The sequence below is a fragment of the Encephalitozoon intestinalis genome, chromosome VII (assembly GCF_000146465.1).
Source record: "Encephalitozoon intestinalis ATCC 50506 chromosome VII, complete sequence".
In the NCBI taxonomy this organism is placed as follows: Eukaryota; Fungi; Microsporidia; family Unikaryonidae; genus Encephalitozoon; species Encephalitozoon intestinalis.
The window spans coordinates 171,526-184,326 of NC_014421.1; the positions used below are offsets into that span (position 1 = coordinate 171,526).

The window sequence follows — 12,801 nt, forward strand, 5'->3', positions numbered from 1 at the left end:
TAAAGAAAGCCAGTATGTATTACAACAAAGATGATATTGGCTTTGCTTTTACTTGGGCATATTATAAGAGCCGATATATTCGATGGGGTGAACTTGGAAAAGGTTCTAAGTGAAGGCTTGAAAGGCGGAGGCAGCGGGAAGTCGGGGCCCGATAGCGCTTCTCTCTCTCTTTCTTCAAAGAAAGAAGGAATGTCCTCTGCCTCTAGTCCCGCATCCTTTTCCTCATCTATACCATCCATGAGCCAGGCCTCAAGCTCGACAGTAGCTTCGGTAAAGAAGAGTGGAGAGGAGATGCCAATTGTTATAATAACTCAAGAGAGTCCTAAGGACAAAGGAAAAGGCAAGGGAGGAAAAGAACAGGAGGAGGAGATAGCTAGTATTGTGAAGAACGCAATAAAGGGTACCAAGTCCAATGGACTTTCAACAGAGAAAAGAGAGGAGGAGGACGGCCAAGGAGAATCTAATTACGAAGAATTTAAAGAGGAGTCAGATAAATCGAAAAGAAAAGATAAGCCAAGCATGATCAATAATTCCTTTTCTCCCATGATGGCAAAAGCGGTTGGGAACAGCAGTGACTTAGATTCCTATTGGACAACGGTTATAGTCGATAATAAGTTGAAGAAAGTCAAAGTAAATGTTAAGGTTATGACTGTTGTCGAGAGCATTGGGGAAGCTGCGCCATGCTCCAAAGATGGAGATGTAAAAGAGAAATCGAAATTTTGGAGCAAGCCTGGTGAGAGCTCTAAGAGCAGAGAAATCCCTTCAACGGTCTCTGTCGCCTATAAAAAGGATGAGATGAAAACATCTCAAGATAGTAAGAGTTCTTCAAAAAGCAACAGCGATGAAAAAACAAAGAAGACTGCAGAGGCTTCAAGGTCTGTTGAGCCTGAAATAATCCCGTCCGTGATCTCATCTGGAAAAGGCACCGAATCTAAAAAAGAGTCGGAAACCTTAAGTGCATCTAAGCCTCTTTCTTCCAGTATATCTCTAAGCGTTAGTGCGTCTAGGAAGAGCAACGATAGTGAGTCGGCAAGCTCAAAATATCGAAAGTCAGCAGAGTCCGTGAAGACATCAACAACATCTACTAAGGAGAAATCATCAAGTAAAGAGACAGAGAGTAAGAGCACACCGGGAATAAGCACAAAGGAAGACAGTAAGAAGGGGAACTCCAGTACAGTAATGTCCAAGAGCCAGTCTTTAGCAAAAACTTTTTCTTCCATAGCTACTGTGTCTCCGTCTGTTAAGAGTAAGAAGAAATCCTCGTCTTCCCAAGGCTCGGCATCCAAGGAATCCAGCTCCACCGTATCTATCGGACAGAAGAAGTCAAAGGAAATGACCAAGGACGCCAAAAGTATTAGCGTTTCGAAATCCGAGAAGGAAGATAAGGCAGAATCAGGGAAAAAAGAAGTCAATCCCGAAATGAATGAGCTTTTCTATGTTCTTAAGAATATGCCTGGAAAAGTCAATATAAGTAAGTCAGGAGGGAAAATGTTTGTGGAAGGAAACTTTGTTGCTCCAAAGGAAGAGAAGTTGAAGGACAAGAAGTTCCAGTTCTCAGGATACATCCAGGCGGCACATGCTTGATGAATTAAACCATTCAATTCTAATTCCCCTTAATTTACCTGAGTATTTCGGTATGAAAATTCCTGAAACACCCTGAAACAAGTTTCAGAAGAGATTTGGCCGGACTAAAAAGATTAAACCCGCCATGTTTCTTTCTTAATGAGGGCTCCTAATAGAATCGGCACGATAAGAGCTCTGTGCCTTCTTGGGATTTACAGCCATAGTGTTGCTTTATGCCAGGAAGATGAAAGCACTGTTGAGATTGTACTTCTGAGTAATGGAACCGAAAAGACAAGGCCGAGAGAGGATGATAAAAACGATATCAATACTGAAGACAAATCCAAGGCGCTTAGAAGTCTATTAACAACGTTAGTAAGCCATCTAATGGCGGGTAATAAGTTTCAGAATAGTCTTCTTAAAAGTTATGATGGAGGAGATCGTTCTGATTCCCCAAAAGAAAGTGGAGACCGACAGACAGCCTCCCCCTCCCAGAACTCAAAAGCCAACAAATCCCCTGCTCAAGAACCAACTACAGAGATGCTGGAAAAGATAAAGAGAGTTCCAATGGGATACAGGACATTCTGTTCCTTCCTCCAGAATTTGGACCTTATTAGAGACAAGCTAAAGAACAAACCCGGAACCAGAAGAATCCGGAATGTTCTGGTTTACGAAGGGTATCACCTCACCGACTATTGGGGAAGACTGAAATTCAGAAAGGAAGGGGATAAGCTTATAGACGAAACGGGATATTTTGAGGGAGTTAAAGTCAATACGTTTGAAGACATAATAAAGGAGGGAAAGATGACCAAAACCGGCTTCATTCAGAAAAAGGAGATAGGGGAAACAGAAGTAAACGAAAACCTGATAACCATGAAGCTTCTTCTAAATGAGATTGCCAAAGAAAAAAACACATCCATCCACGGGGTAATTAACGAGGGATGCAATATGTCCATTGTTGAAGAGCTGGTCTTTTACGGGAATAGTCCTTCCGCTCACAACGACGAGATAGTGCATGTTTGCATATGCTCGGATTCATTCTGCAAGGAGCCATGCAAAGATATCGTTCCAATGAAGATGGAGGAGCTAGAGTTCAGGGGTTAGATGGATAGAGTTCGTTAGGTACATTGAAATTTAAATGATTAAAGATATTTAATTGTTGATTGCAATCTTGTCAATAGGCAATATATCCTCAAGCTCAATCTTCTCATCAACCATTCTATCTAAGATGTCTCTAAGTTCATAAAGGCCAATATTCTCATTGGATTTTCCTCCCTTCCCTGACTTGCTCAATCTGATATTTATTTCATCTGTTTTTGCCTCTTTTTCCCCAACAACACATACAAGGGAGTATCCACATGTCTCTGCTGTCCTTATTCTCTTGTTCATGGTGTTTCCATCATCAATTACATCCAAACGGAATTTGGAAAGTACAGATTTTATCTTCTCAACATAGTCTAGATTTCCCATGTTTATAATTGCTATCTGCCTTGGCGATATCCAAAACGGTAGTTTTTTCCCAAAGCTTTCGAGGATTATAGCAATCATTCTTTCGATACTTCCCAGAATCGCCCGATGTATTATCACAGGTGTCTTACATTGCCCATCACTGTCTCGATACTTCAGCTCGAATCTCTGGGGAAGTTGAAAGTCCAGTTGAATTGTTGCACATTGGATTTTTCTACCAAGGGCATCGTGGAGAGTAATGTCAATCTTAGGTCCATAAAAGGCTCCATCTCCTTCATTAATCTTAAAAGACATGCCGCTTTCGTCCATTGCTTCTGCAAGAACCTTTTCTGCATTGTTCCATTCATCAATCGATCCCAGATATTTTTCAGGCCTTGTGCTCAGCACCAACTCAAACTTGAACCCAAAAACCCCATACACAAAACTCAGAAACTCAAGGCATCCCTTGATTTCACCCTTAACCTGGTCCCTGGTACAGAATATATGTGCATCGTCTTGCTGGAACCGTCTCACTCTTGTTAGTCCGGTCAGAGTCCCACTAAGCTCATTCCTGTGCAAAACCCCAAAATCTGCCAATCTCAGGGGAAGGTCTCGGAAGCTATGATCCTGATGCTTGAACATTACACAGTGCCCAGGACAATTCATAGGCTTCAATGCAAAGTTGTCTCCCTCAATAAGAAACATGTTTTCTTTATAGTTCTGAAGATGTCCACTTTCTTCCCAGAGCTTTGTACAAAAGATGTTTGGAGTGATAACCTCTTTAAATCCTCGTTTTCTATATTCTTCCCTCAAAAACTCGATGAGTGTGTTGTACATAATTGCACCATTTGGCAAAAAGAAACATGATCCCGGGGAATACTTTGAAAAGAAAAAGAGGTCAAGTTCCGTTCCTATCTTTCTGTGATCTCTTTCCATAGCTTCTTCTTTCCTCTTTAAATATTCTTGTAGCATCTCTTTCGAAGGGAATGTGATGGCGTAGATCCTTTGCAAAGACTTCAAGCTGGGATCGTTGAGGAAATAAGCTGAGCTATTCTTAAGAACCTTAACTGCCTTGACAACTCCGGTAGACAGAACATGAGGCCCCAAGCACATGTCGAAGAAATCTCCATTCCGATATACAGAACTCTCCTTGTCTACTCCTTTCTTGATGAAATGTGTTTTGCAAGGGTTATCCTTATAGGCATTTAGAAGTTCCTCTTTACTCTTGATTACCTTTTCAAATCTGTAGTTCTTCTTCATTATTTTGAGCATTTCCATCTCGATCTTTTGGTAATCTTCAGATGAAATGGAGTCTTTTATGTCAACGTCATAAAAAAAACCTTCCTCTGTGGGTGGCCCATGGACTAGCTTTGCATCCGGATATAAATTCACCAACGCATTTCCCAGTATATGTGCTGAGGAATGCCAAAAAATTTCCCTAGCTCCATTGTCTTCAAACGTTAAGAACTCTAGTTCGCAATCGCCTGGTATTTCCACCACCATGTCAGAATATATCCCATTGATTTTGCAGGAGATTACATCCTTTCTATCCTTACAATATTCAGAGAGGATATCATAGGGTGTCATCCCTTGGGAAACTTCCAGCACTCGATTTTCAAATTTCACTTTCAACTTAACTTCGTACATTTCAGGGGTAAGCTTGATATTTCAAAAATCCAATTTCAGGTCCAAGAGTCCTCCCAAGTTCTTCTCCAGTTCTTTTTATGCCTTCTAACACAAAGCACTCAAGTGCTCTTCCAATTACTTTAGGCATCTCATTCCGAGTCCTCTCAAACATAAATCTGATGCTTCTATGGAGAGAAACGGCCTGATCATAAGATCCTTCTTTAATGATCTTCCGGAAAGCGAAAGTTAGAATAATCTTATGCTTTAAACAGAGTCTTCCATTGAAGAAATCGTCTATAACATCATCAATAATAAATTTAGATGATTTCTGAAGAAGAGAAGAAATGGCGTCAACTTTGTATTCCTCGCATCCATCGTAATTCATAAGCACTCCAAAAGCCTCTTTACTTTTGTGCCTAAGTGTTCTTTCTGTTGAACTTTGAACCAGATCTGGAAAGCACTTGAAACTCATCTCAACCTTTCCTGCATCCTTCTCATCAGAAATCACCTTGAGAGCCTCCTGAAGGTATTTCGGCTTCCAGTTTGTCTCAAGTACCGAGAGATTATTTTCTACTTTTCTATAAGAGTTGAAAACATCATTTGGATTGGAAAAGTTTTCCCTTTTCTCTTTTCTCATCACCGAGTCTGGCATATCATCAATCATCCTCTGTGTCTCTCCCATAGTTTCTACTCCAAATTCACATGTATTCAGCAAAACGCTTGCAACAATTGCTCCATGCTCATAGTACTTTCTGCGCCCATCACTAAAATGATTCCCAATTCCTGTTATTAAAAGACTCATCCCATTGGAATCTATATTGTGTGTCTTCAGTGCAAGTACAATGCATCTTGTAAAGAAGAAGTCGTCCTCTTCATCAAGGATGGTGGACAGAAAGCTCATTCCTAGTACCCGAAACAGGATTTCCCCATTACCTACTGTTTTTATGATGCCATAAGACAGTTCCGACTTTTGTCCTATACAATATTTCATCAAACATTCTTCCTCAAACTGGTCGCTTCTAATCATCTTTTTCTTGTCCTCATAAAGTAAAACTTGAGATGATACATCCAAGTCATCGTAGAAGTCTAAAAACTCCAAATGTCTTTTGTTTGGGTTCCTCTTAAGATACAGATTGATAAAACCCGCTGCATCTGGACTCCTCTCAAGAATTTCCTTGATGGAAAGAGGATAGCCCTCAGCCCTCTTGACTTCGTTTCTTAAGATGTTCATTTCTAGGGATAGGTCCCATCTGTATCAAAGATATTTATTAGTCCTAATTGGCCAGGATATATTCATATACCCGACTCCTTAAACTACAGATTGTAGAGGCGTTCCTTCTCGACTTCTTGCGGCAGTGCTAAGAGATACAATCTCTATATCACTCACCAATGGCCCCAGCTTCTGGACAATATCGCCTATAACTTCATCATCCGAAACCAACATGCTTTCATTAGGGATTTTCTTTTCCTTTATCTTCTCTACAATCCTATCGATTTCCCGGCTCTTGCTCTTTTCTCCAACACTCATCGTTTGTGGATATGCCGAGGAAGTCGATGAACTGTAAAAAGTAGTGGTTTCTTCCTCCAGATCTGATTCCAAAAGCGGCTTCTGTGTGGTAGAACTTTCTATATTTGTTGTTGAAGAAAAGACTTCGCTTGGCTCCACAGTCTTAGTAGAAACATTATTTCCACTATATATGGCCGATTTTGATACTACAGAGGATATTCTTCCAAGGCTAGATCCATCTTCTTTTGCAAAGCTTTTCCGGGTTTCAGCAGCTTTGAGGCTCAGTAGCTCGTTTCCTATATGGGCGACCTTACTAGAAAACTCGTTCAGTTTTTCCTCAAGTCTCTTTACATGGTCTTTGACAACGGAGTTGACAGCACTAAGATGCATGCTACTATCAAACTCTCTTATTACTGTAGTTCTTACCGTATCAGTTACGGTTTTGTACTCTATGTCTTTCCTTCCGTTCCTTGAAAGTGTGAGAATTTCGTATTTGTAACTTTTCGGGTTGGTGGGTTTTGTAACTATACCATCTTCCTTCTCTATCGATGTTTTTTCCTTCATGAATTTGTTTCTTGAATTAGTTTTCTCTTTGCTAGAGAACTCCTTGAAAAGTGTGGCTACAGATGGAAGTGAATGTTCTTTGTGATTCTTCTCATTTAAAGGACCAAAGTCCGAAATCGGCGAAAGAATTGGATCGATTTCATTATCGTTTCCGCTTTCCTCCCCAGAACCTCCAGCCATCCCATCTTGATTGTAAGACAGAGAAGAAATCTCTTCTATTGTATCCTTTCTATTTGGAGTTCCAAGGTTGCCGGAAGCATTTTCAATCTCATATGCATTATCCTTCCATCTTTTATCCAAGCCTGTAGTATAAGGCATAGGACCTAGCTTTAAACGCTTTTCAGACATTAAACGAGAGGCAATGCTCTTTTCATAAGAGCTATCATCCTTGTATACTTCATACAGCTTCTTCAATAATTCAAAAGAGTCATCTTCATCTCTCTCTTTTTTTCTAATAGACAATATTGTATTCATAAGATTCTTGTACTGCTCTTCGTTCGCCACAATCCTCTGATACAGATTATCCATCTTTTTTGCATAATCTTCATAAATATATATACTCGGCACTTCCTCTTTCTTGAATGAAGAGATAGAAAGGATATAAGGGCCTTTTGTCTCCACAGGGGGAACAGCCGAATTAACAATTGTGTAATCCTTAACTTTTGTACTTGTTTTGGTTATGGTGGTTGTGGTCTCCTTGGTTATTGTATTTCTGCTAGTGCTAGAGGAAAGTCTTTTGGTAAAGGCAGTGGAGTTTCCCCCCTTTAACATATCAAAGATGCTTCTTATTAATTCCTTGGTATGGTCGTCATAGAATGAACCTCCTGCCTCTTTTACATAAGAATCTACAGACGGCAGCCTACTTGCAGTCGTTGTACGTGTTCTCTCGACAGTAGTAGTTATTGTCTGAGGATCAACGGATGTTCTTGGCTTTGAAGCTGTAACACTGGTGCTGGAGCTTGTATTTATAGGACTACTTCCCTGTATACTGAGCAAACTCTTGATCTTCTCAAGAATTTCAATATATGCCGAACTATTTCCCACTTCTCCGAATGCTGTTTTCTCAGAACTTTTTCTTGGGTTCGTAGATAGTACTGTATCCAATTCTTGATTTTCCATCAATTCCATCTTGCTTCTTCTATTTTTCGAGTTCTCCACAAATACCGTCTTTAAAACGGTTTTTACATCATCACCCGACTCTCGATGCAAGGAGCTCCATTGCCTTGTGATCGTCCTAGTTATTAGTATGGTCTGTGTTTTAGTCTTTTTTATAGGTTCAATACGTTCCTGATCCCTAATCTTTGTGGTTGTAGTTGTAGTTGTAGTTGTTACACTAGTCGTCTTTAAGGTAACTACAGAGACAGATCTGCTAGAATCTCTAAAGGGAGTTCCACTTCCACCATTTTGGCCCTCAGAATCAGGGACAAAATCAAAGGATTCTTTGATGAAAACAGGTACAAGATTGTTTTTCTCCAGAATTATTGGCTCGGGATGGTCGGCAGGGATTCGAGATGAAATCAAAAGAGGGTCTGTTGAATTCTGGTATCCAATAGGATATTCAGATGAGTTTTTTCCACAGATCTTTTCTATCCTAGGATTTCCCAGAACATACTCGTAAAGGGCTTTTATATCATCTCCCATTCCAAGACGTTCTTTTGTTCCATAATTTCTGATGGCCCAACTGTGCAGATCGCAGATTCTATATGTGGATCCGTTATAAACGATGGTATTGTCATCCCCATCAAAGATTTTCTGAACAGGCTTTCTCGGTATGGAATCGTCTTTTTCCAGAGTCATATTATTTGTATTCTTTTCGATATTCTTCTTTACAAACTTGATGAAAGGCCGTTCCTCTCGTTGCAAGATCTTTTTGATTGTCATGGCTGGAGGGCTTTTTACCTCTACGGTTCCCAGAATCTTGGTCCCTTTATTTTCAGGATTGTATACTTTAAAGCAAGAATCTCGGCACCTTTGATCATCGGATCTGCAGTTGCAGGAGATTCCCGGGACTGGATTTCCTTCGCTAGCCTGAAGAATCATAGTCTGAGCAATTACATATCCAGCTATAAGAAAACATCTGAGAAACAGCTGGGTGGCAAGCATATATATAGTCTTTTGTTTACTCTGTTCTTCTCATGGTTTTATTTTGTTTCACATGCAATGGATACTTGCAGAAAGTAAACCATGAGTGAATAAATAAAGAAGCTTTTAATGAGTTGCATTTCTCTGAACACTCTCCTTTAAATTCGGATGGGCCATTCTTCATTGTACCGAAGTCATTGATATATAAATAAAGATAAAACATTGTTTTGGGTTCTCTATAAAAGTTCAAGTATGTTTATTTATATAATAATGAGGTGTGCTCTACTATTTTTTCTTCTTAAGTACGTCTTTTCATCGGTGGAAACTGCTTCTTCCGATCCTAAGAAGGGGGTAATGGAAAGCCCTAATCAAGAGATATCATACCGTCCAGGGGGAAGCAACGAGAAGGTTGGGGTGAAGGGAACTCAAGTAGAATCAGATGGACTGTCTCTTCGAAGACACACCGATGAGGGAGGATTGGTTGTATTTTTGGCTCCAAATCCTTACGAAGAATGGAGTTTCTCATACACTTTTACCAATGCAAAGCTTAGATTCCCACATATAGGTGGTGTGTATCTATGGTATACCTCCGAAATCCAGGACCAGGGAAGTTACAGAGGAGGCCATGACCTGTTTGAGGGAATCATGGCAGGTCTTGAGTTTAGAGGATCCCAGCCCGAGATAGTCATGGCAATAAACGATGGGAAGACCAGTCTTGTGGGTTCAGAAGAAATGACTTTGTATAGAGATACAGTAAACCCGGAAAGACTTAAGGGAGTAAAAGACATCACGGTTAAGGTGATCTCCACACATAAGAATTTTAAAGTCGAACTATATGACGGAGACAGACTGCTATACGATAGCTTCAGGTATTACCGTAAAGGAACACTAGCAGGAATTGGATCTGGAAAGTACTTTAACATTACGTCGTTCTACGACAAAGCACCTTCTGATAGCGTTTATAAGCTCAAAGAGGCACAGCTATTTGAAAGGACAGAGACAAGTGACTACGAAGTTCATAGTATTCATGCACCGTCGGTGGACAAAACCCCAAGATCTCCAGACGGAATCATGCATGAAGATGAAGAAGTAAGACATCTTATCTCAAAGATCGAGTATCTGAATGAGTATCTCCACCTGGTAGTCGGAGAGCCTCATAACTCATCGTTTGATAAGGTTGTTCACATTCTTTCTGAACAACTCAAAGCATTTACAAAGAAGTTTGAAGATACCATCACGCCAATAAGAAGTGTAGGAGGTTCGGAGACAAAGCTTATGAATCTGAATGAAAAAATGAATGGGATTGACATAAAACTTCAGAAGATTCAAAAAGCATTTGCAGACTTGGATCATGTGGTAGGTTCTCTCAAAAATGACTACAGCCGAAGCTCGAACTTTCTTGTTTACATAATCCTAGGAGTTGGGGCTGTAGGACTAGGACTTATGGCAATGAAAGAGTATAATGCATTGAAGTTTAGGCAAAAGGCCCTCTGAGAAATAAATATTTCCGATCATTTTTACTGCTTTATTAAATAAATAATGTGCGACTCTATCCATATGAGAAGATTCTGGGAGGAAATACAAAAACCATATCTTGCAGTTGCACCTATGGTTGGAAACTCCGAAGAGGCTTGGCGCAGATTATCAAAGAGACATGGGGCAAATCTATTTTACACAGAGATGGTACATTGTGAATCTTTTTTACGTGGATCCAGGAACCCCGTGAAGAATCGATGGTACACAACGTCTGAGAGTGATAGGCCTCTGGTAATTCAGATATGCGGAAATTCGCCAAAGACCATGCTAGAAGCAGCTTTGATAATGCAGAACCATTGTGATGCAATTGATATCAATTTTGGATGTCCACAAAAAGTGGCTAGAAAGGGAGGTTACGGTGCATATCTGCAAGAGAACTGGGATTTGACAGAGAGGATAGTGAAGGTTTTATCTACAGGCCTTAATGTTCCTGTCTCCTGTAAGATAAGGGTGTTTGAATCGATAGAAAAGACAGTGGAATATGCAAAGATGATAGAGAAGGCTGGATGCTCTTTACTGGCAGTTCATGGTAGAACAAGAGATCAGAAGGGGCCAGCAATGGGGCTTGCGAGCTGGGATCACATCAAGGCAGTAAAAGAAAACCTAAAAATTCCTGTCCTTTCAAATGGGAACATAATGACTCATGAGGATGTCTGGAAATGCTTGGAATATACGAAGTGCGATGGAGTGATGGTTGGAGAAGCTCATCTTTACAATCCTCTTATATTCACAGGAGAAAATAAGTCATGTTTAGAGATAATTAGAGAGTATTTGGACATATGCATGGAGTCTCCTGGATGTGCAGAAACAGGGCACATCAAATCGCACATGTTTAAATTACTGCATAGTTACTTCACCATCAATCCAGAAAAACAACCTGATCTCGATTCCTGCAGCACCATAGACCAATTTTATAATCTTTATTTAAATCTCGTGAAGGAAGCGGAGTCTGCAGTAAGCAAAGAAGTATATTTAAGCATCTACAAAATGGCACCTCTTTCTATTTCTGGCGCGAGCATACATGAAAACAATAGTAAAAACAAATAAGAAGTATTATGTCTCTTTATTTATACCCATCAAATGCTTGAAGAAGATATTATAGCTTTAATAGAGGAAGAGAAGGCCATCGAAGAAGATTTAAAAGCCTGTGAAGAAAGTCTGGAGAATATAGGAGCTCTGGCCATCCGGATACAATCGTTTTCTAGATCTGTTTCCAGTTTGGAAACAAACAACCCTGAAGTGGAACGACTATCTAAGCAAGCCGATTTGTTTAACAAGTCTATTCTGAGACTTGGAAGCCAGAGATCTAAGAAAAGAAATGAGGAAAAAGAGGAGATGGCCCGATCCAATATAAATGTAGATAGGGAATACATGGAGAACACAAGTGTGCCCCAGCCGGTTAGTGATGATGACTTTTTTTCGTCCAGCACAAAAAGGATAAATGATGTTCTTATGAATGCAATGGATGCATTTGAGACTGTCAAGAGGCAAAATATATATATAAACAGAACGAGCGAAAGGATAAAGACTGCACTTGAACGAATAGGCCTTAGCAAACAATTGGTTGATCAGATCGACAAAAGGTATCTATCCGACAGAGTCCTTTTCATGGGAGGAATTGTTTTACTGGTTATTATGTTTTTCCTTCTTAGGTTTTTCTTATAGAAGACCCTTTTGGAGAAAAGATATCGAATTTACACATTAAAATTTTCTTTTAGGGCTATTCTTGTGTTTTCTTCTGGCCAACGAGTCTGTCAATTCTTTGGGTTATCCTTTTTGTGTTGAATCTAAACCTGGATTTTCTCATGGCCTCAAGTAGATATGAAGCTCTTTTGAAAGCGGCTGAAACAATAGAATATCCTCTTCTATATTCCCCCTTTGTCAGCTTCTTTATCGATAACCACTTGATCTCTTCGATTTCTTTTCTCGTCTGGGCTTCAAATGGAAAGGATGGCCTGACATTGAATACAAAGTAAAGGGTAATCTTATCGAATATCGTTATTGGGAGATTACATATTTTGTTCTGCACATCGTAACCGGTTTCCTCATAAACTTCTCTGATAGCACAGCTTGTACCATCCTCATCCATGCATTTCTTTCCCTTTGGGAAGGAGTAATTCTTTGTTTTCTTCTTTTCCTTAACAGCCAGTACATGAGAAATGTTAGAGTCCACAAGAATCGCTCCATAGACCTTTACAGACTGCCTGTATCTAACGAAGCTTTTAAGAGCCTCCTCGATGTTCACCTTGATCCCAACATGATCCAAAAGCTGGCGGCTGAAGTCTCCAAACGAGGTGTCCAAAATTTTATAGTTGTCTATCAAGAACCAATGGGCTTCCTCTACTGCAAAGAAGAGCCTCTCGACTGCATTTTTTTCCTGGTCTTCCAGACCTAGTAGGAACCTCGAGGCTATACTATCTAAAATATCTGGCGAGATCATTTGGGGCTCTGTGAATTCTATTTTGACACAATACAAGCCC

General features: G+C 40.0%; 9 protein-coding genes across 9 annotated transcripts; 5 read left to right on the forward strand and 4 right to left on the reverse strand.

Moving 5' to 3' along the window:
- Positions 1–30: 30 nt before the first annotated feature.
- On the forward strand, positions 31–1,584 carry Eint_071520 (uncharacterized protein; the record flags this gene model as incomplete). The annotated part of the gene is made up of 1 exon (XM_003073225.1): positions 31–1,584. The coding sequence occupies one exon, from the start codon at positions 31–33 to the stop codon at positions 1,582–1,584; it is 1,554 nt and encodes a 517-aa protein (XP_003073271.1).
- A 138-nt stretch (positions 1,585–1,722) lies between these two features.
- On the forward strand, positions 1,723–2,664 carry Eint_071530 (uncharacterized protein; the record flags this gene model as incomplete). The annotated part of the gene is made up of 1 exon (XM_003073226.1): positions 1,723–2,664. One exon carries the CDS (start codon positions 1,723–1,725, stop codon positions 2,662–2,664), a length of 942 nt encoding a protein of 313 aa, XP_003073272.1.
- Positions 2,665–2,712: 48 nt separating this feature from the next.
- On the reverse strand, positions 2,713–4,653 carry Eint_071540 (threonyl-tRNA synthetase; the record flags this gene model as incomplete). Its single annotated transcript, XM_003073227.1, has 1 exon — positions 2,713–4,653. One exon carries the CDS (start codon positions 4,651–4,653, stop codon positions 2,713–2,715), a length of 1,941 nt encoding a protein of 646 aa, XP_003073273.1.
- A 1-nt stretch (position 4,654) lies between these two features.
- Positions 4,655–5,863, reverse strand: Eint_071550 (uncharacterized protein; the record flags this gene model as incomplete). The annotated part of the gene is made up of 1 exon (XM_003073228.1): positions 4,655–5,863. The coding sequence occupies one exon, from the start codon at positions 5,861–5,863 to the stop codon at positions 4,655–4,657; it is 1,209 nt and encodes a 402-aa protein (XP_003073274.1).
- Positions 5,864–5,941: 78 nt separating this feature from the next.
- Positions 5,942–8,806, reverse strand: Eint_071560 (uncharacterized protein; the record flags this gene model as incomplete). Its single annotated transcript, XM_003073229.1, has 1 exon — positions 5,942–8,806. The coding sequence occupies one exon, from the start codon at positions 8,804–8,806 to the stop codon at positions 5,942–5,944; it is 2,865 nt and encodes a 954-aa protein (XP_003073275.1).
- Positions 8,807–9,055: 249 nt separating this feature from the next.
- On the forward strand, positions 9,056–10,279 carry Eint_071570 (uncharacterized protein; the record flags this gene model as incomplete). The annotated part of the gene is made up of 1 exon (XM_003073230.2): positions 9,056–10,279. One exon carries the CDS (start codon positions 9,056–9,058, stop codon positions 10,277–10,279), a length of 1,224 nt encoding a protein of 407 aa, XP_003073276.2.
- Positions 10,280–10,342: 63 nt separating this feature from the next.
- Positions 10,343–11,368, forward strand: Eint_071580 (tRNA-dihydrouridine synthase; the record flags this gene model as incomplete). The annotated part of the gene is made up of 1 exon (XM_003073231.1): positions 10,343–11,368. The coding sequence occupies one exon, from the start codon at positions 10,343–10,345 to the stop codon at positions 11,366–11,368; it is 1,026 nt and encodes a 341-aa protein (XP_003073277.1).
- Positions 11,369–11,401: 33 nt separating this feature from the next.
- Positions 11,402–11,986, forward strand: Eint_071590 (putative vesicular transport protein; the record flags this gene model as incomplete). Its single annotated transcript, XM_003073232.1, has 1 exon — positions 11,402–11,986. One exon carries the CDS (start codon positions 11,402–11,404, stop codon positions 11,984–11,986), a length of 585 nt encoding a protein of 194 aa, XP_003073278.1.
- Positions 11,987–12,041: 55 nt separating this feature from the next.
- Eint_071600 (mRNA decapping enzyme 2) lies at positions 12,042–12,761 on the reverse strand (the record flags this gene model as incomplete). The annotated part of the gene is made up of 1 exon (XM_003073233.1): positions 12,042–12,761. The coding sequence occupies one exon, from the start codon at positions 12,759–12,761 to the stop codon at positions 12,042–12,044; it is 720 nt and encodes a 239-aa protein (XP_003073279.1).
- Positions 12,762–12,801: the final 40 nt, after the last annotated feature.